We start from the raw sequence: 16,892 nt of genomic DNA on the forward strand, positions 1-16,892 counted from the left end.
CAACTGTCCGTTAACGCAAATATCTAATCCACCAATCACATGGCAGCAACTCAGTACATTTAGCCATGTAGACATGGTGAAGACGACCTGCTGAAGTTCAAACCGAGCATCAGAATGGAGAAGAAAGGTGGTTTAAGTGACTTTGAATGTGGCATGGTTGTTGGTGTCAGACAGGCTGGTCAGGTTGCTGCTGGTGGTGTAATGGCGTGGTGTAAATAGAAAGGTAGAGAAGCGGGAGACAGGAAGCGAAACAGAGGAAGACGAGTGAGCAAGAGACAGGGAGAGAAACAGAGGAAGAGACAGCAGAGAAAAGTAAGTACACATGGCGCTCTCTAAGAAGAGAAAAGTGGACAGTGAAAACCGAGCTTTCAACCCAGAATGGACACACTCATTAATGTTCATTCTTCCCACTGGGAGCACAAAACCAGCGTGTCTCATATGCTCAGAGACTGTAGCTCTCATTAAAAGTAGCAATGTGAAACGCCACTATGAGACAAAGCACAAAGTTTTTAGCCAAACATACCATCTCAAGTCTAAACTGAGGTCACAGAAAATAAGGAGTCTCAAAGCCCAATATGATCAGTCCACCAGGATCCTGACCCATTCATTCACTGCCCAACAAGGTGCTCATGAATGTTCCCTCAGAGTTGCTTGGATTTTGGGTCAAAACAAAAAAACATTTACTGATGGAGGGATTATCAAGGAGTGCATGAGTGCAGTCGCTGAAACCTTATTTGAGGGAAAACAAAAAGAAGAGCTTTGTGACAGAATAAAGCAAATACCCATGTCAGCATCATCAGCCACAAAGAAAAGTGAAATATTGACCCAGGATGTGCTAGCCCAGCTGGATGAAGCCATTCATAAGATACCATGTGTCGGCTTAGCTGTAGATGAGTCCACTGATGTGTCTGACAATGCTCAGCTGTTAGTTTATGTAAGGTTCTTCAACAAAGACAAGAAAGTGTTCTGTGAAGACCTGTTAGGTGTTACTCCACTTCAGACCAGTCCAAGAGGAGAGGACACCTACCTGGCAATTAAAGAGATGTTAATAAAGAGAGAAATAGAGCCAAAACAAGTGGTTTCAATAGCCACAGATGGAGCCCCTGCCACAATAGGGAGAGAGAAAGGAGCTGTGGCAAGAATGACAGAGGACAATCCCAAGCTCATCTCTTACCATTGCATAATTCATCAGTCTGTCCTGTGTGTCAGATGAATATGCTGAGGTAGAGCTGAACGATTTAGCGTTTTCTGATCAAAATTGCGATTTCAGACAACGCAATCACGTGATCGCCAAAGCTGCGTTTTTTTGCAGTGCTCCTGACTAACCCAGGATCTGTTGTGTCAAATATTTTACACATACATGCTGTCTCCCTACCATCCTGCCAAGCTCACCAATCAGAAGCAGCATGCTACTCGTGGACAGGTCACGCTAACCAATCAGTATTAACCTGCACCTCGTGCTTTGTAACATTAATGTGTTTTGAAATGGCTTCAGCAGAACCAGAAGCGGAGTTAGGGGATTTAATCCCCAAGAAAAACAGCACGTCGGCCATTTGGAAGTATTTCGGGTTTGAGGCTGCAGACGTGCACCAGAAACAGGTACTGTGCAAAACCTGTCGCGCTAAAATTGCAACATCCAGCGGAAACACAACCAACTTATACCAGCACTTGAAAAATCACCACAGGCATTTGCATGAGGAGTGCATGATGAAAAAGTCCGGTGAAAAGTCTAGTGAACATGATGCTCAGGCCCATTGTAGCAAACAGACTACAATTACAGCATCTTTTGCCAGTGTAACTCTGTATGACAAGAGCAGCCGAAGACACCAAGAGTTAACGACTGCCATGACACACTACATTGCCAAGGACATGGTGCCTGTTCACATGGTCACCAAAGACGGATTTAAAAACCTTCTCCACAGGCTGGACAGAAGATACGCGATTCCCTCCCGCACCTTCAACCAGGTTGCCATCCCACAGCTGTATGCGGAGTGTAAAGAAAAAGTGGTAACAGAGCTGAAAAATGTGGAGTATTACGCCACAACTACTGATATGTGGTCAAGCAGAACGACCAAACCATTTCTTAGTTTGACTGTGCATTTCGTAAATGACAACTTTGAGCTGATACTTTCCCACTGACCACACCGGAGAGAACATTGCCCTGGGATTGAGAGAGTGTCTGTCAAGCTGGGGTCTGAAAGAAGAGGACCAGATGTGCATCACAAACGACAATGCAGCAAACGTCATCAAAGAACTTGATGAATGGACCAGACCTAAATGTTTTGGACACAGGCTGCATCTTGCAATTGGTAAGTGTGTGTGTGTGTGTGTGTGTGTTAATTTATTTATTTATACGGATTTAATGTGATGATGTGTGCGTATTGTCTTCAGTATAGTCAGTTTTTCTCTTAATGTTGTTTTTCTTTGAAGCCCTTACAAATACCTAGTTTGAATAATTAATAATGATAACAGATTATTTATGATCAATATTAAATGATGAATGTGTTATGTGCTTTTGATCATTGATTTCTGTACTGTTGTCTATAATATGGTTTTCTTGGATTTACTTTGTTCTCTTGCTAGAAAATCTGCAATCTTGCAAAGTTTACCATTATTATCATTACATTTTCAGCCTGTAATGCTCATTTAATGTTTATGTTCTTGTTCTTTTGTTGTTCAGAAAATGCTGTTAAAGATGATGCAAGAGTTAAACCAGCAACAGGACTTTGCAAACAGATGGTTGGTGTCTTCTCTCATAGCTGGAAAAAGAAGACAGCACTGAAAAAGGCACAACACTTCTTGTTCCATTATGTATTGCAGTTTATGTCTTGTATTGTATTCTGTCTGTATCTTGTTATTGTTTGTACTTTGCACTGTTACTTGTGTTTTTGCTGTACAGCTAGGGACAGGCATTGCAAATTAGCTTAGGCTATAAATGCTATGATGTGTGGCACTGATTTATGCTACATACTTGTCCCTATACAAACAAACATTAAATAAAATAAATGATAAAATAAGAGTGTAGGCGTCACTGCGGGGGTAATTAGTTCTAAAAAATATATAATTAAACTATGATCATTTGTTATTGGCTGAAAAGATGTTTAAAATGTCTGTAACACACATGTAACTGTGTGTAACGGTTCATATTTCTTGTAAACACAGTCATAACACTGTGCTTCATATCAACCTGTGACTGATGGTTATAATATTCATTAAAAACTAGTCTGGTGTTATTTTAAATAATTCTGTACATTTCATTATTTCTACAATGACAGGTCCACCCCCAACTTTCCCGAAATTCACCCATTCCTGTCACCATAACTAAGTCCAAACCTGATCATTGACTTTATGCTGCTGATAAACTCTGTCGCCCCCGTGTGGCAAAAGGGTGTAACAACCACAGATAAAGTCCTGGTCCGCTGGTGAAGCGCAGTTAGCAACAATCAGCCATCAACAATCAACAATCAAGATATTCGTATTCACAGCAGATGCATTTGCTAGTAGTGTACATCAAGGTGGTAAAAAGGTTTATCGAAATATATGCATTCAAACGCAATACACTCTTCCTTCCTGTCCTTCGCTAGAGCCGTTGTTTTCACCCTGGACGAACGAAATAATATACGGGCGCGGACCAACTCGACAGTTACAGCGGTAGTCGACCTCATCAACACACACACACACACACACACACACGGCTTTAACGGTGTTATATGTAGAATTTGTTACCCTATTTAAAGAAACGATGGCATTAAAGGGTGGATGAATACTTACTTGAGAGCTCGCATACGCTCGAGACAGCAGGAACTGCCTCCTACTTTCTGTTTCAGCATCTTTCAAAATAAAAGCATTCCTGGTTGTCCGAATACAAAAATAATTTGTGCAGTGACCATCCTCCCCTCGCCTCTCTCTCGAAATCATATTGTCCAATGCTGACAACTTAATACACAGTTAATTAAAGTGTGAACATACTTTTATATAATTTTTTTTCACTTATTTTCAATTTCCCATGTATTGCTGTGTAATGCACATATTTTTTTGCTTCTTCTGATTTTTATTTCTATCTACTTGAAGGCTGGCCCGTGTGGTCCGATCCAACAGATGAGCTACTGTTGCTCAAACTGCTGAAGAAGTTAATGCTGGTTCTGATAGAAAGGTGTCAGAATACACAGTGCATCACATTTTGTTGTGTATGGGGCTGCATAGCTGCAGACCAGTCAGGGTGTCCATGCTGACCCCTGTGCACCACTGAAAGTGCCAACAATGGACACGTGAGTGTCAGAACTGGACCATGGAGCAATGGAAGAAGGTGGCCTGGTCTGATGAATCACATTTTCTTTTACATCACATGGATGGTCGGGTGCGTCGCTTACATGGGGAACACATGGCACCAGGATGAACTATGGGAAGAAGACAAGCTGGCAGAGGCAGTGTGATGCTTTGGACAGTGTTCTGCTGGGAAACCTCAGGTCCTGCCATCCATGTGGATATTACTTTGACATGTACCACCTACCTAAGCATTGTTGCAGACCATGTTCACCCTTTCATGGAAACAGTATTTCCTGATGGCTGTGGTCTCTTTCAGCAGGATAATGCACCATGCCACAAAGCAAAAATGGTTCAGGAATGGTTTAAGGAGCTATTAGGCAGGTGGTCATAATGTTACGCCTGATTGGTGTAACTATGAGCTGTACATTATAAAGATGTAAGATAATTATAGTTAAATTAAAAACTAAAAGAAGATGTGAAAAAAACATGGAAAACTGAAATAAAAAAAATAACTTGATTTAAGAAAACTAACTGAGACAGTTCTGTCAAACAGTTTTGGTCAAATTTGTTAACACAACAAGCTTGAGGAGGCATTGGTGCTTCTGTTTACTCAGACTGGGCTGCCTGCATGACTGTGAGTCACTGGCCTCCATAAAGTGTTGTGTTTCTATTGTCATACCTATTCTGAATGTCTTAAATCTTGCCCCTGACAAATATCCCTATATTTTAAAAAAAAAACTAAAACTGAAAATGACTCTGACTGAGAGAGAAACTGTAGCAGAGTGTGCTCTCATTCAGGTGGAGAACAACTGTAAATCTAAATCCTGTAACTGATTTTAATAAACTAACATGCATGGAATACTGAAACTAATACATAATAAACTCAGACACACAGTACCTTTGGACAGAAGAGCCTACTCAATACCTTTAAGGTATAGACTGAAATAACACAGTACTAAGTAGCATTGAGAAGAAGGAGTAATAGTAGTAGTAGTAGTAGTAGTAGTAGTAGTAGTAGTAGTATTCAACCGAAATGAATGAAACAATAACAGACAGAAAATGCACAACAGAAGTAGTGACAAAAAACCCCCATAAAAGATGCAACAAGATGAAAACAATTTTAAAGAAATAACAATGAAAATGCCATAAAAGGTTTAGCAAGTGGAAAACAATATAAAAGATATAACAAGACATAAGACGAAAATTACATAAAAGATGAAAAAGACATAACGAGAAAAAAAACATAAAAGACATAAGACAAAAACTAAATAAAAGACATAACAAGATGCAACAAAACATCACAAGACAATCTTTATCCTAGTGTTGTGCATGAATGCGCCAAAAGAGCGGTGTTCATTGAATGTCCTCTGATTTTTGGTGAACAGTGGCCTGAGCAAATCACTTTGTAATTCATGAAAGTGAACGTGAGCATCGCTCATTCCTCAGAGAGACAACGGTGCTCACATTATCAGCTGATTAAATGAGTGATAATATGGACAGAAGTGTTGACGTGATATAAAAACTTTCTTCGATCATGAAGCCTCTTGTTTCTCTATAATTCTGTGGTGTATCAGTGAAGTGTATGAACTACACTGCAGCCTGGAGTATGTTAACAGTGAGAAGTACACAGATAGATTCATGTTATACACTCATCCCCCATTGTCTGTATCTATGGAAGCACATTTCTGACAAGTCATTATTTTGAGATACTGAGTCATTATTTTCTCAAAGTTTCTCATTATTTTGAGACACTATCTCAATATTTTAAGATATGGGAGACCAGAGGCAATTGTCATATCATCCCCCTGTATCTGAAATAAAAGCACACCTTAAAGTAATCACATAACATTAATAATATTCATAATGATATCCATAATGATGTGAATAACTAATAATATTACTTAAATATTTGGGTGTTTTTTGTATGTGGTTCATCATCTTTAGAACATCAGGCATCGTCTGCATTCAAAGCAAAAGTCTGTGTATTTTTTTAATTATTTGAGTTAAAAGCAATTTTACATTTACAAACAAAATAAATTGCACACCATGGAGTAAAACTTCATTATGTAGATTCTAGTGTGCCTGGAGGGAAGAAGCTCTATTAAAAAAAAAAAAAAAAAAAAGGCAGAAGAAATTAATGTGAACTAGTTAATTATTTTAACCTTTGAACCAAATTTTGACCTAGTTCACCTCAATTAACTATTTTTAAACCAGAAACATAAACAGGACCTGACACCACACCACCATGAACCTGATTTTTATCTAGTCCTTTGTTGCACATACCACCCCCTGCCGTGCTTTCTGTCTCTACATACTGCCTGTTCAATAAAAGTGAAAAGCTTGACCTTGAATTTGAACTACTTCTGTACATTTCAGTGTCTCAAAAACTGGACTGGTGCCCAGTATGCTAATAGACAGAGTGTTAGAGTGAAATCTAGACTCACCTCTTCTGAAATTGAAGCTCCTACCACAGTGAAATGAATTGTGATGCATCTGAGTCTAAACTGCAGAAAACATTTGCAATAAGATTTCAAGGATTCACATAGAGAGTGTGCGTCTACTGTTTCTGTATGAACCCTTTGATTACATTCACACCAGTGAAAACCTCTTCCTTCCTGTGCTCAGCTGGGGCCCAGTGGTGGGCCTTGAGAGGTCATGAAAAATAAAATAACTAAATAATTAAAAGTTTTAATTTATACATTTAAATCACCATAAAATGTTTATGATTCATTTAAAAAGTAATCAGAACTAATAAAACAGAGCCAGAGGATTCATATTCGGTGTTATTTTTCATTTATCTGACCTAGTTTAACAGATGTTTAACCATATTTGGTGACCTGTTACATTAAGACCAGAACATATCTTATATCTCGTCATTGGTACGATTAGTGACGTGTGTTGATCAGAGCTGTGATTAAAAGTCCAAAAGAGTTTCAGATTTCAGATTGGGTCAGGGCATCCTTAAGTTTGGAAATGGCTTGTCTAACTAATACCTGCACATAAGTTTGTACATTCCTCTTAAGATTCTTTGCCTTTTGTCATGACAGACATTTGAAAGTTACACTTTTGTCTGTATGATGGTATTATTTATTTTCTATTACTGAGGGCAAATCTTATGAAAAGACTAAACCTAAATTTTAGAAAAGTGCCACAGAGCTCCATTGTTGTTCAAAAACTTTTAAGAGCCAGTCTGTCCTCATTCCAAACATTCATATAGATATTCGGTCACAGCAACTCAAAGACACACAAACTCCCTTTAGCGGCTTTTGAAAAGGTATAAAGAATGAGAAAGTCTGCGTATGGAGGAGGTGGGGTGTAACAAACACTTTCACTTTCATGATATAATGCCAATCCAAAACCTTACATGTTTTACGTCACATGACATCGGTGAGGCAAGTCACGAAGACAAAACTCACATGGCACAAGTCACAGTGAGTATTTCATATATTTTAATCCAAAACATGATGTTTTTCTAAATCTACACAAGTAGTTGTGGCGCCTTAACTTAACTGACACTGCGACTGTTTCACAGCATTGACCGCGTGTGAAAATGCTTGCTGTGTCACTCACAGCCACTGAAGAGAGCCCTGTGCCTCATTATGAGATGCTGAAGGATGTGATGAGGCAGCATCAGTACTGAGCAAACTGGGTGTTGCATCAATGCATCAGGGAGCAACACTGTTGCACTGGGTGACATGCAGGGTGACAGGCGTACTTTAGAAATGTATTCAGATTCAGTTATTAATTACCTGTTAAAAAATGTGGCCAGTAACATAATCACAGTATCACAATGCTGAAGTAATGTAACTTGATTACTTTCCATTACTTTTTGATTACCTCAGTACAAAATATGATGAAATTGTTTAACCTTATATAGTGTTTTTAGGGCTACAACTAACAATTATGTTCATTATTGATTATCACTGATTAATTTCTCAGTAAATCAAAGTTGTTTGGCCCATGAAATGTCAGAAAATGGTGAAAAATGTTGATCAAAGTTCAAGGTGACATCCTCAAATGTATTGTTTTGTCCACAACTCAAAGATATTCACTTTACAGCCAGAGAAGAGTAAAGAAACTTTACTAGAGACTTTTTAACCTAAAAAATGAATCAAAACAATTATCAAAACAGATTAATTTAATAGTCAGTTCACAACAGATGAATCATTGCAGCTCTAAGTGTTTTATGTTTGTTGTTAGTTTGTCCAGCTGTTCCATCCTTTCTTGTGTGCTATTGACTGATTGATTGATTGATTGATTTAAAGACGAAAAAGGTGAAATTTCCACCCAGTGAAGCATTTTTTCACTAGAGGCCATAATAATGAATTGGCAGCTGTGTTTGCACTGTGCATCGCAGTATATCGTTGTTTGTTCTAAAAATGTCATCCTACTAATAATCATTTTATGAAAGGTGTGTTCATGATTTCTGCATGCAGGAGGAGGAGGAGGCCAGACCTGAAAATGGGTCAGTGACATACCAGAGCTAATTTACTGCTTCTCACTCCCTCAACCTCCCTAACCGTCAGTTACAAACGCACCTTCAGCGACTCTCTCAGTCCAAATCAGCTCAGCAGTTCACTTCAGCTCACTTCAGTTCAAACAACCTGATACAGAAGGGAAAAAAAATACCATCCTGTCACCGTCCTCTGGCTCTGGTGGTTCAAACATGTCTAAACGTGTCCAATAACACTGCTAGATGGAGCTGGAGGTGGAGTGTATAATCATTCAGATTTAGCTGGGTGGTTAATAACACGTTTCTGTGGTGTGACAAACTCAGAACAAACATTTATGATTGCTTCCCACAACCTTTAAACCTTTTGACCTTTTACTCACCTGACATTTGCAGGTAACACCACATATAATTAGTGGTCTGGTTATGTTGGAAGGATGTGTGCTATAATTTCATTAACTGTGTATTTTCCAGTAAAGGTAAAACTGCTTTGGGAGTATCAGCCATGTCATGTATCTAAAAAACACAAAATATAAAGTCAGTCAGTTGTTATTCATTACACAATGTCAACACACAAGGTGTAAGAAAAATTAAAACTTTTGACTCAATTAGGTGAAAAAGTAAAAAGCATGAACTGGTCTGTGCCAGCTCTTACATAACAATATTTGTTTACATACTCACTGATGAATAAATTCAGTGAATTTAAAGTTATTTTTATTTTTCAGCTATACAGTTACAGATGGAATGACAGCAATAAAGTGATGATAAAGAACAGGTCAGGAAGATTTATATGATTTGTGCATTTTAAATTTAAAATAGACACCAAGTCAAACTTTATTTTGAAGGTCCTGAAAGTCCTGAAAGTGAAAGCAAAGCAGGGGATTTCTGGTCATCTCTCAGCTCTGCACTTGAATGTACATAGTTCTATTTTTATGACAATTCATGGAAGAGAGGAGCTTTTCTTCAATATGCAGACACTCTGGTTTATAATCTGAAATATGCTGACATCAAGTTGACTCAGTGTATTTGTAGAGGTTATATAATGTTCTGTATTTGCATTTGCATTTTGCATGCAGAGCTCTGTGACCTTTGCTTTATCCTATAACATAACTACTCAACTGTTTTCATTTTAAATGAAGGTAGACATGTCAGTGTTGCCTATCCTTTAGGAGGCATACACAAATTAAATTAAAATTATGCCTAAAATGTTTGCACATTTTCTAGAAAATAATTCATATTTTCCTTTTTCAAATATTTTTTCACCCACCCAAACACACCACCATTAATCTGTGTTTATTTTTTAATGATCCACGCCACCCAGTCCACAGTAATCTCTGATAGCTACATTACAAGAGTGAACTCTGGTCTGTGTGAAGCTGAATATATGAAGACAAAAAGCTGTTAAACTGCATAGAAAGGCTGCTTCAGAACTCAAGACTGTAAGGAAATAAATAAAGTTCCCCAAAGTTCTTTTTTTCTGTTCTGAAATGTCACCAAAGGAGGATGTGGGTCACGTTGAGAAACTGGACATCAGCATGTGACTGTTTAGTTCCTGCTCTCTTTTAAAGTCATACAAAAATAAATGCTACATAAACAAAGCAACAATACAACAATCACCCACAGACCTCAGTGGTGGTTAAAGTCTGCTAGCATCAGTTTCCTTTGGTTTAAAAACTGCTAAACATATGTGGCAAAAATGTACAATTCTGTTTTTAAGTAGAAGTACATAAAATATACATAAAACAGTTGTTTTATGTATGCATTTATGTATTTTGTCATATGTTAAATAATCCTCAGAAATGCAAATATAAAAAGAAGAAGCAGCACATATACTTATGTAAAACAAGACTCACTCATCCGCCTCCTCCGCTCTGCAGACACTCTTGATAAGGCCTCTTTTATCAGTAACCACATTTCTGAGCCTGATTATCTCAAGTCTGCAGCTGTCAGCTAACAGGGCCACTGTGTCCTCGTTCTCCCCTCTGACTGAGGACGCAGTCTCTTAACTGCTGCTTTCACTCCATTACTTGTCCGCTGTCCTTAACGAAGTCCCTGAATTCACCTCTGAGAACAACCTGTATGACCTCAATCAGTCTGGGTCTAAGCAGTTCTATATCAAATCTATATAAAATGCCAAATTCACCAACTGAAGTTTGAATTTTCTCCAGTAATGTCACTGAAATAATGTGAAATATGAAATTCCACTTTATTCTGACTCTGTAACATTTTTGCTAAACCTACAAGATAAACACTTAATGCAGCAGAAAAAAAAATAAAACTGCTGATGTCAATGACATTGACCCTCCCCTCAGCTTTGGACAGCCAAAAAAAACCCCCCAAAAAACCATGTTCCTCATTCTGGAAAGTCCCTGTTCAGGACACAAAGTCTGACTCATCTCATCTGGAAAAAAATAGAAACTTGCTTCATGTGACTCAGTCTTTGTTTCAGTAGTGTGTTATATGCAGTGGCAGACTGTCTGAGGGGCAGGGGCAACAAAAACTATAAAGGGCACCAGCTGTACGTGATTGGGGACCAGTGCAGCGAAAGTCATGATGCATTTAAGGTGAAAAAGTTCCAAGCCCTGGTTTAAAATAAATTGTTTTATTGTATAAGAACTACTAGAACTCTGTAATAAAATCACACAGGGAACTATTTAAATATTTAAAGGCACATTTATGCCAAAGTTTTAGTATGGAGAGCAGTCCATGGCACTTCATCACATTTTTTTGAACAGCACCTTGGCGGCCACTTTACCATGTTTTGTCCATTAGAAGGGCATATCAGAGGTAGTTTTGTCATATTTTGTCCACTGGAGGAGCACCTTACTACATTTTGTCCTCTAGAGGGACACCACAGAAGGCATTTTATTATATTTTATCCACTGGAAGGAAACCTCAGAGGGCATTTTATCATGTTTTGTCTTTCTTTTTAACATGAGGACACACCCTTGACCCACCACCCCCTCCACCCACTACAATGCCACCACAACTGCCAGATGCAACCAACAGAGATTTGTAGTTTCATCAACATTAACCTGGCCTCCACATACATTGTTCTGACCTGAAACAAGATTTCAAACTAAGAAAAGATGCTGTCTTCACTTGGAGATTATTTTTACAGAGAGCTGAACATTATGATGTAACAGTGAAGTTGACCTTTGAACTTTTGCATATAAAATGTCATCATCCCATCATTTTAAGTACACATTTGTGTGTAATTTTGTTATAATTATAAATATCTGAAATCTTGAGTTATGGCAAAGTGACTTTTGACCACCAAAATCTAATCAGTTCATCTTTGAGTCAAGTTTTTTCAAGGTTTTTCAAGAATTCTGAATCCCAGAGGTCCTTCAGCATACAGTCATGAATGTGCACAAAAGAAATTAGGCAGACTGGTCCAGTAGTATTTGAGATTAGCTCTGGACAAGCTGTAGGTATAGTAATCATGCACACACTCACTCACACACACACACGCATGCACACGCACACACAGAAGTTGTTACATGACATACATATATAATACATATTTAGTACAGGGGTGGGGAGGAGTGTGCGCTCTGACTTCCTTCTACTTCCTGTTTACATCTAGCTCATCAACCCACAGAGAACCCAACTTCATATATTTTCAAAACAGGCTTGTTACTTTAGTTCTAATGCATTTGAGAGGAATTATTGATTATTTGTTATTTTGCATCATTACATGCTGCCTACCCAACATCAAGACCAATGGGACATCACAAGAATTAAATGATGTAAAAGACATAACAAGACAAAAACAATGTAAAAGACACAATAAGACCAAAATGATTCACAGAAATTGCACAGAAACAGCAAAATGTCCCTCAGAGGGCAACCTTTTACTTTCGTACATTTTAGAGTCTGTACTTTTTCACTGTTCATGCAATAAAGAAGTGGAACTTCTTAACTTGTCCTGTAAAGAATGTGTGAACAGGTTTAACATTTGACACAGAACTGTTTTACTGAAGTGTTACTGAGGGTTTTTCCACATTCAGCACTGGCTGAAAATGAAAGTTTTCAGTTCTTGCAACTGCAAGGTATTCAAAGAAGAGGCTTAATGGCAAATCAAAATTAAAGCCACAGAGAATTATTGTAAGCAGCTTTACTTTAAAGTCAGAGGTGCCCACAGTTTTTTGGCTTGTGAGCTACTTTTAAAATGACCAAGTCAAAATGATCTACCTACATTAAAAATACTAAACATCTATTAATTTATATATAAATTATATATATATTAGTGGTGGGCCGTTATCGGCGTTAACGTGCTGCGATAATGTGAGACTCTTATCGAGCGATATAAAAAATACCGCCGTTAATCTATTATCAAAATTGGGTTTGGAGCTGGGTCCTATAATAAGCAAACTGATGACTTTCACCATGATATTTTAGCGCGGATGTATACATAGCCGAATTGCACTGTAGGGGGCGAGAACTAGTTTTCGAACCTCTACGCGCCTGTGAATTACCCGAACTACCACACCAAACGTGATAGTGTATCATGGATGCAGCCACGAAGCCGCAAGGCTTGCTTCAGGGAAAATTCATTTTTAAGAAGCTTCCCGATGGTGGCATTGACAAGACTAAGGTTGTGTGCACCTTATGCAATGCAGAATTGGTTTACTGTAGGAGTTCTTCCAGTCTCAAATACCACCTGAACGCAAAGCATCCCTTTGCTAATGCTGTGGATGCCGGTTCAAGCACTGATAAAACGCAGACAAAGAGTAGCCGCCAAACTTCTTTGTTTGAATGCACCCGAGGCAAGCCTGTCAGCACAGCTTTATCAGAGAAGCTAACTAATCTTCTCGCCCAGTGGATTGCCACTAGCTGCCGATCCATTAGTATGGTTGAGGACGAAGGGCTCGAGCTTGTTCTTCAGGCGGCCACAGGTGACCCATCTTATAAACTACCTGCGAGGCGAACTATCGTTAGGAGAATACATGACCTATACACCGCAGAGAAAGCCGCAAAGGACGCGAAGATGGTAGAGGCCAGGTGTGTTGCACTGACGGGGGACCATTGGACATCTGTAAACAATGACAACTACCTCGGCGTTACTGTGCACCTCATTGATGCCAGCTGGGAACTTCACTCCTTCGCCTTAGGTAAGTAACGTTATGCCATTTTAAATGACATTATCTAGCAATTGCTTAGCCTGTAATTGCGACGACATCACGAATTATCAACACGTTCTGTTTGCTTCTTGATTGCTATGGGTTTACTACTAGAAATGAACTTATTCTGATGTACTTTGTCTGTCCGTTAGGTGTGATGAAAACAGAGGAGCGTCACTTTGCAGAAGCGTGTGCTAGGCAGTTTCTCGAGGTCGCTAATCAGTGGGGGATCGCTGACAAAATCTGCACAATTGGAACAGACAGCGCTCCTAATATGATGGCTGCAGGAAGGATACTGCCTTTCGTGTCGTGTGTGCCGTGTGTTGCCCATGTTGTACAGAGAGCAATTGTAATGTCACTTCGAGAAGGGGGCTTTGATGCAGCACTTGCCAAGTGCCGTAAAATGGTGGGGCATTTCAAACACAGTCCAGCCAACACAGACGAGCTGAAAGCCCAGCAAGCCTCGCTTGGACAAGATCAGGAGGCACTCGTACAAGATGTTCCGACACGGTGGAATTCCACCCTCGAGATGATCAAGCGCGTGGGGCGCAACAGAGACGCACTGCACACAACGCTGTCTCAACAGCAGCACCATCTGGCCCCTCCCAACAAGTGCTGAATATGAGAGGTTGGCAAAGCTAGAGAAACTGCTGGAGCCGTGCAGGTATGGTCTACAAAGATAGCATGTTCATTAATTGCCGTACAATTTATTTTAAATGTCACTCACTTTTATTTAAGAAACTCATGCCCTTAAATATCATCTGATTAAGGACTTTAAAACAATCTGCGTTAAACAAACAGTCATTTTACTTATTTCTCTCTCTCTCTCTCTCTCTCTCTCTCTCTCTTTCTCTCTCTGTAGGTACATCACTGAGCTCCTTGGTGGGGATAAGTATGTATCCTGTTCTGTGGTTCTACCTGCCCTGTGCCACCTCCAGCACGAGATGAAGATCTCAGATGAGGATCCAGCCTATATTGTGCGATTCAAGGCTGCCTTCACCAAGGACCTCAGTCAGCGGAGGGAGAAATTAAACCTGGAGTGGCTTAAGGTATGGCAGAATGGCCTATAGACTGTTAAGCCACTAGATCAGTCAATGAATAAATGAATGACTCATGAAGAAATATGGAGGCTGGATTTGGAAAGTGAATTCTTTTAATCTTTTTTTTTTTTTTTTAAATTCCTCAAAAGTGGCGACTGCTCTAGATCCACGGTTTAAAGACCTCAAGTGCTTGCCCAGAGCAGACAGGGAGGCAGTGTGGGCGAAGCTACTTGAGTTGGTGAAGGGAGAAGAATCTGCTGTGCAGCCACTCGGGGAGGAGAACACTGCGCCACCCAAGAAGAAAGCAGTGCTAGTGCTGGGATCAGACTCCGAATCAGATGAAGAAACACCAGCTGACAATACTGTGGAGAGGTACAAGGTAGAGCCCAGTGCCAGTCTAGATCAGTGTCCACTGAAGTGGTGGTCGGAGCACACTGCTGTTTATGGTAAGATGGCCCACATTGCCCGTAAATACTTGGGGACTCCTGCCACAACTGTCCCATGCGAGAGACTTTTTTCGTTAGCAGGCCATATTGTGCAGAAGAGGAGATCTAGTTTGTCACCAGAAAATGTGAACAAGCTGGTCTGCCTGAGTGACTGGTGGAAGAAGGAGAAGTAGAGCTTGGACTCATTAACACAAAGCTACTGACTGTAAACAGTTCTTCAAGCCGTCAAACTATTTGTAGGCTTACAATTCAAATTTTCATGTTCAACTGAATAAACAGTTTAACACAAGTACATCTTATTGAATATGTTGTTTTTTTCATCACCAAGTATCAAAGTAGAACAGCTTTCTCAAGCAGTCAGTGATGCATTTTGCAAACTGATGCATTTTGGCTCCTGTTCTAATGCATCCCCTGGCTTAAGAAACCCGTTCTCAAAGACTTACTTTTGGTCAGTACTTAGGTATTTCACGTTCTGAACGAGCCATTTTAATCTAGATTAATCTAGATTAATTTCAAGATTTCAGTGAGATTAATCTAGATTAAAAAAATTAATCTATGCCCACCACTAATATATATATATATATGTATATATATATATGTGTATGTATATATATATATATATATATATATATATATATATATATATATATATGAACCTGTATGGCACAATACAACTCTGTACATTTCTGGTCATTACCTTACTCTGATGACCCAGATGATCATCAGTCATGATTAGGGATGCAGCGATTAACCGATTTTTACGGTGGCCGACAAGTGCAAACGCGCTGCATATACAGGCAGGAGCTGCAAATACAGAAACGCGCTGCATATAAGAAAACAGATGCAAAAGGAAAACGCTGCAAATACAGAAACGCGCTGCATAAACAGAAACGTGCTGCAAATACAGAAAGAAAAAGAAAAAAAGAATACGTACTTTTTCATGTAGCCTCTCCCGCCTCCAATTTTCCTCTCACCAATAACTTTCTACTTCTCACGTAGGCCTATTCCTCTCCTCCGCAGGTTGATTCGTCTGTTGTCTGTCTCTCAGGGGAAAGCTCAGCACTGCCGCTAGAGGCCTGGAGCACTTCCGTTGTGTGACTGTATATGCAGCGTTTTCGTTTTGCATTTGTTTTCTCATTTGCAGCGCGTTTCTGTATTTGCAGCGTTTTCGTTTTGCATCTGTTTTCCTATATGCAGCGCGTTTCTGTATTTGCAGCACGTTTCTGTGTATGCAGCGCGTTTCTGTATTTGCAGCGTTTTCCTTTTGCATCTGTTTTCTTATATGCAGCGCGTTTCTGTATTTGCAGCGCCTGTCTGTATGTGCAGCGCGTTTGCACTTGTCCGCCACCGGAGATTTTACTATTAACCGCGCTTTAAAACGTCATAGTTAATTAATCCCAAAGGCTCCGTTACACCGAGTTTTCCTGTTCTCACTCGCAAAAAACGGACACTATGCTGGTACAATATTTTCGGCGCAACCTGCACAGAACGAAAACAAAGTTTCACCAGAGGTGCAGCTGCTTACAGTGCGATGTGTATCAAGAGACATGGAAGCTACGCTACA

At 39.5% G+C, this 16,892-nt stretch overlaps 1 protein-coding gene, 1 long non-coding RNA gene and 1 pseudogene across 9 annotated transcripts in view; 1 reads left to right on the plus strand and 2 right to left on the minus strand.

Annotated features, from left to right (window-relative positions):
• The window catches only part of LOC146325736 (tumor necrosis factor receptor superfamily member 14-like), a 62,620-nt gene extending 51,619 nt beyond the window's left edge, over positions 1-11,001 (minus strand). The window contains exons 1-3 of one of the 6 annotated variants that reach the window (XR_014770729.1): positions 10,570-10,965; positions 9,100-9,232; positions 8,805-8,870 (exon numbers count right to left, since the gene is read on the minus strand). Coding sequence is in view for 3 of the 6 variants with exons in the window: in XM_084721868.1 (XP_084577994.1) it covers positions 9,100-9,124 (25 nt within the window). In the remaining 3 variants the exon portion in view is untranslated. The other 5 variants (XM_084721870.1, XR_014770730.1, XM_084721868.1 and 2 more) reach the window with 5 other exon arrangements.
• LOC146325735 (uncharacterized) overlaps positions 1-11,048 on the minus strand; it is a 79,899-nt gene extending 68,851 nt beyond the window's left edge. For both annotated transcript variants that reach the window (XR_014770744.1, XR_014770743.1), the window contains exon 1: positions 10,954-11,048. This is a non-coding gene — a long non-coding RNA (uncharacterized LOC146325735). The remainder of the gene's footprint in view (positions 1-10,953) is intronic.
• A 1,924-nt stretch (positions 11,049-12,972) lies between these two features.
• Positions 12,973-15,617, plus strand: LOC146325738 (E3 SUMO-protein ligase ZBED1-like; annotated as a pseudogene). Its single transcript, XR_014770741.1, has 4 exons — positions 12,973-13,833; positions 13,995-14,506; positions 14,705-14,904; positions 15,032-15,617. The product of XR_014770741.1 is annotated as an E3 SUMO-protein ligase ZBED1-like (transcript).
• Positions 15,618-16,892: the final 1,275 nt, after the last annotated feature.

The sequence above is a fragment of the Lutjanus erythropterus genome, chromosome 6 (assembly GCF_056507025.1).
Source record: "Lutjanus erythropterus isolate fLutEry1 chromosome 6, fLutEry1.hap2, whole genome shotgun sequence".
Classification (NCBI taxonomy): Eukaryota; Metazoa; Chordata; class Actinopteri; order Lutjaniformes; family Lutjanidae; genus Lutjanus; species Lutjanus erythropterus.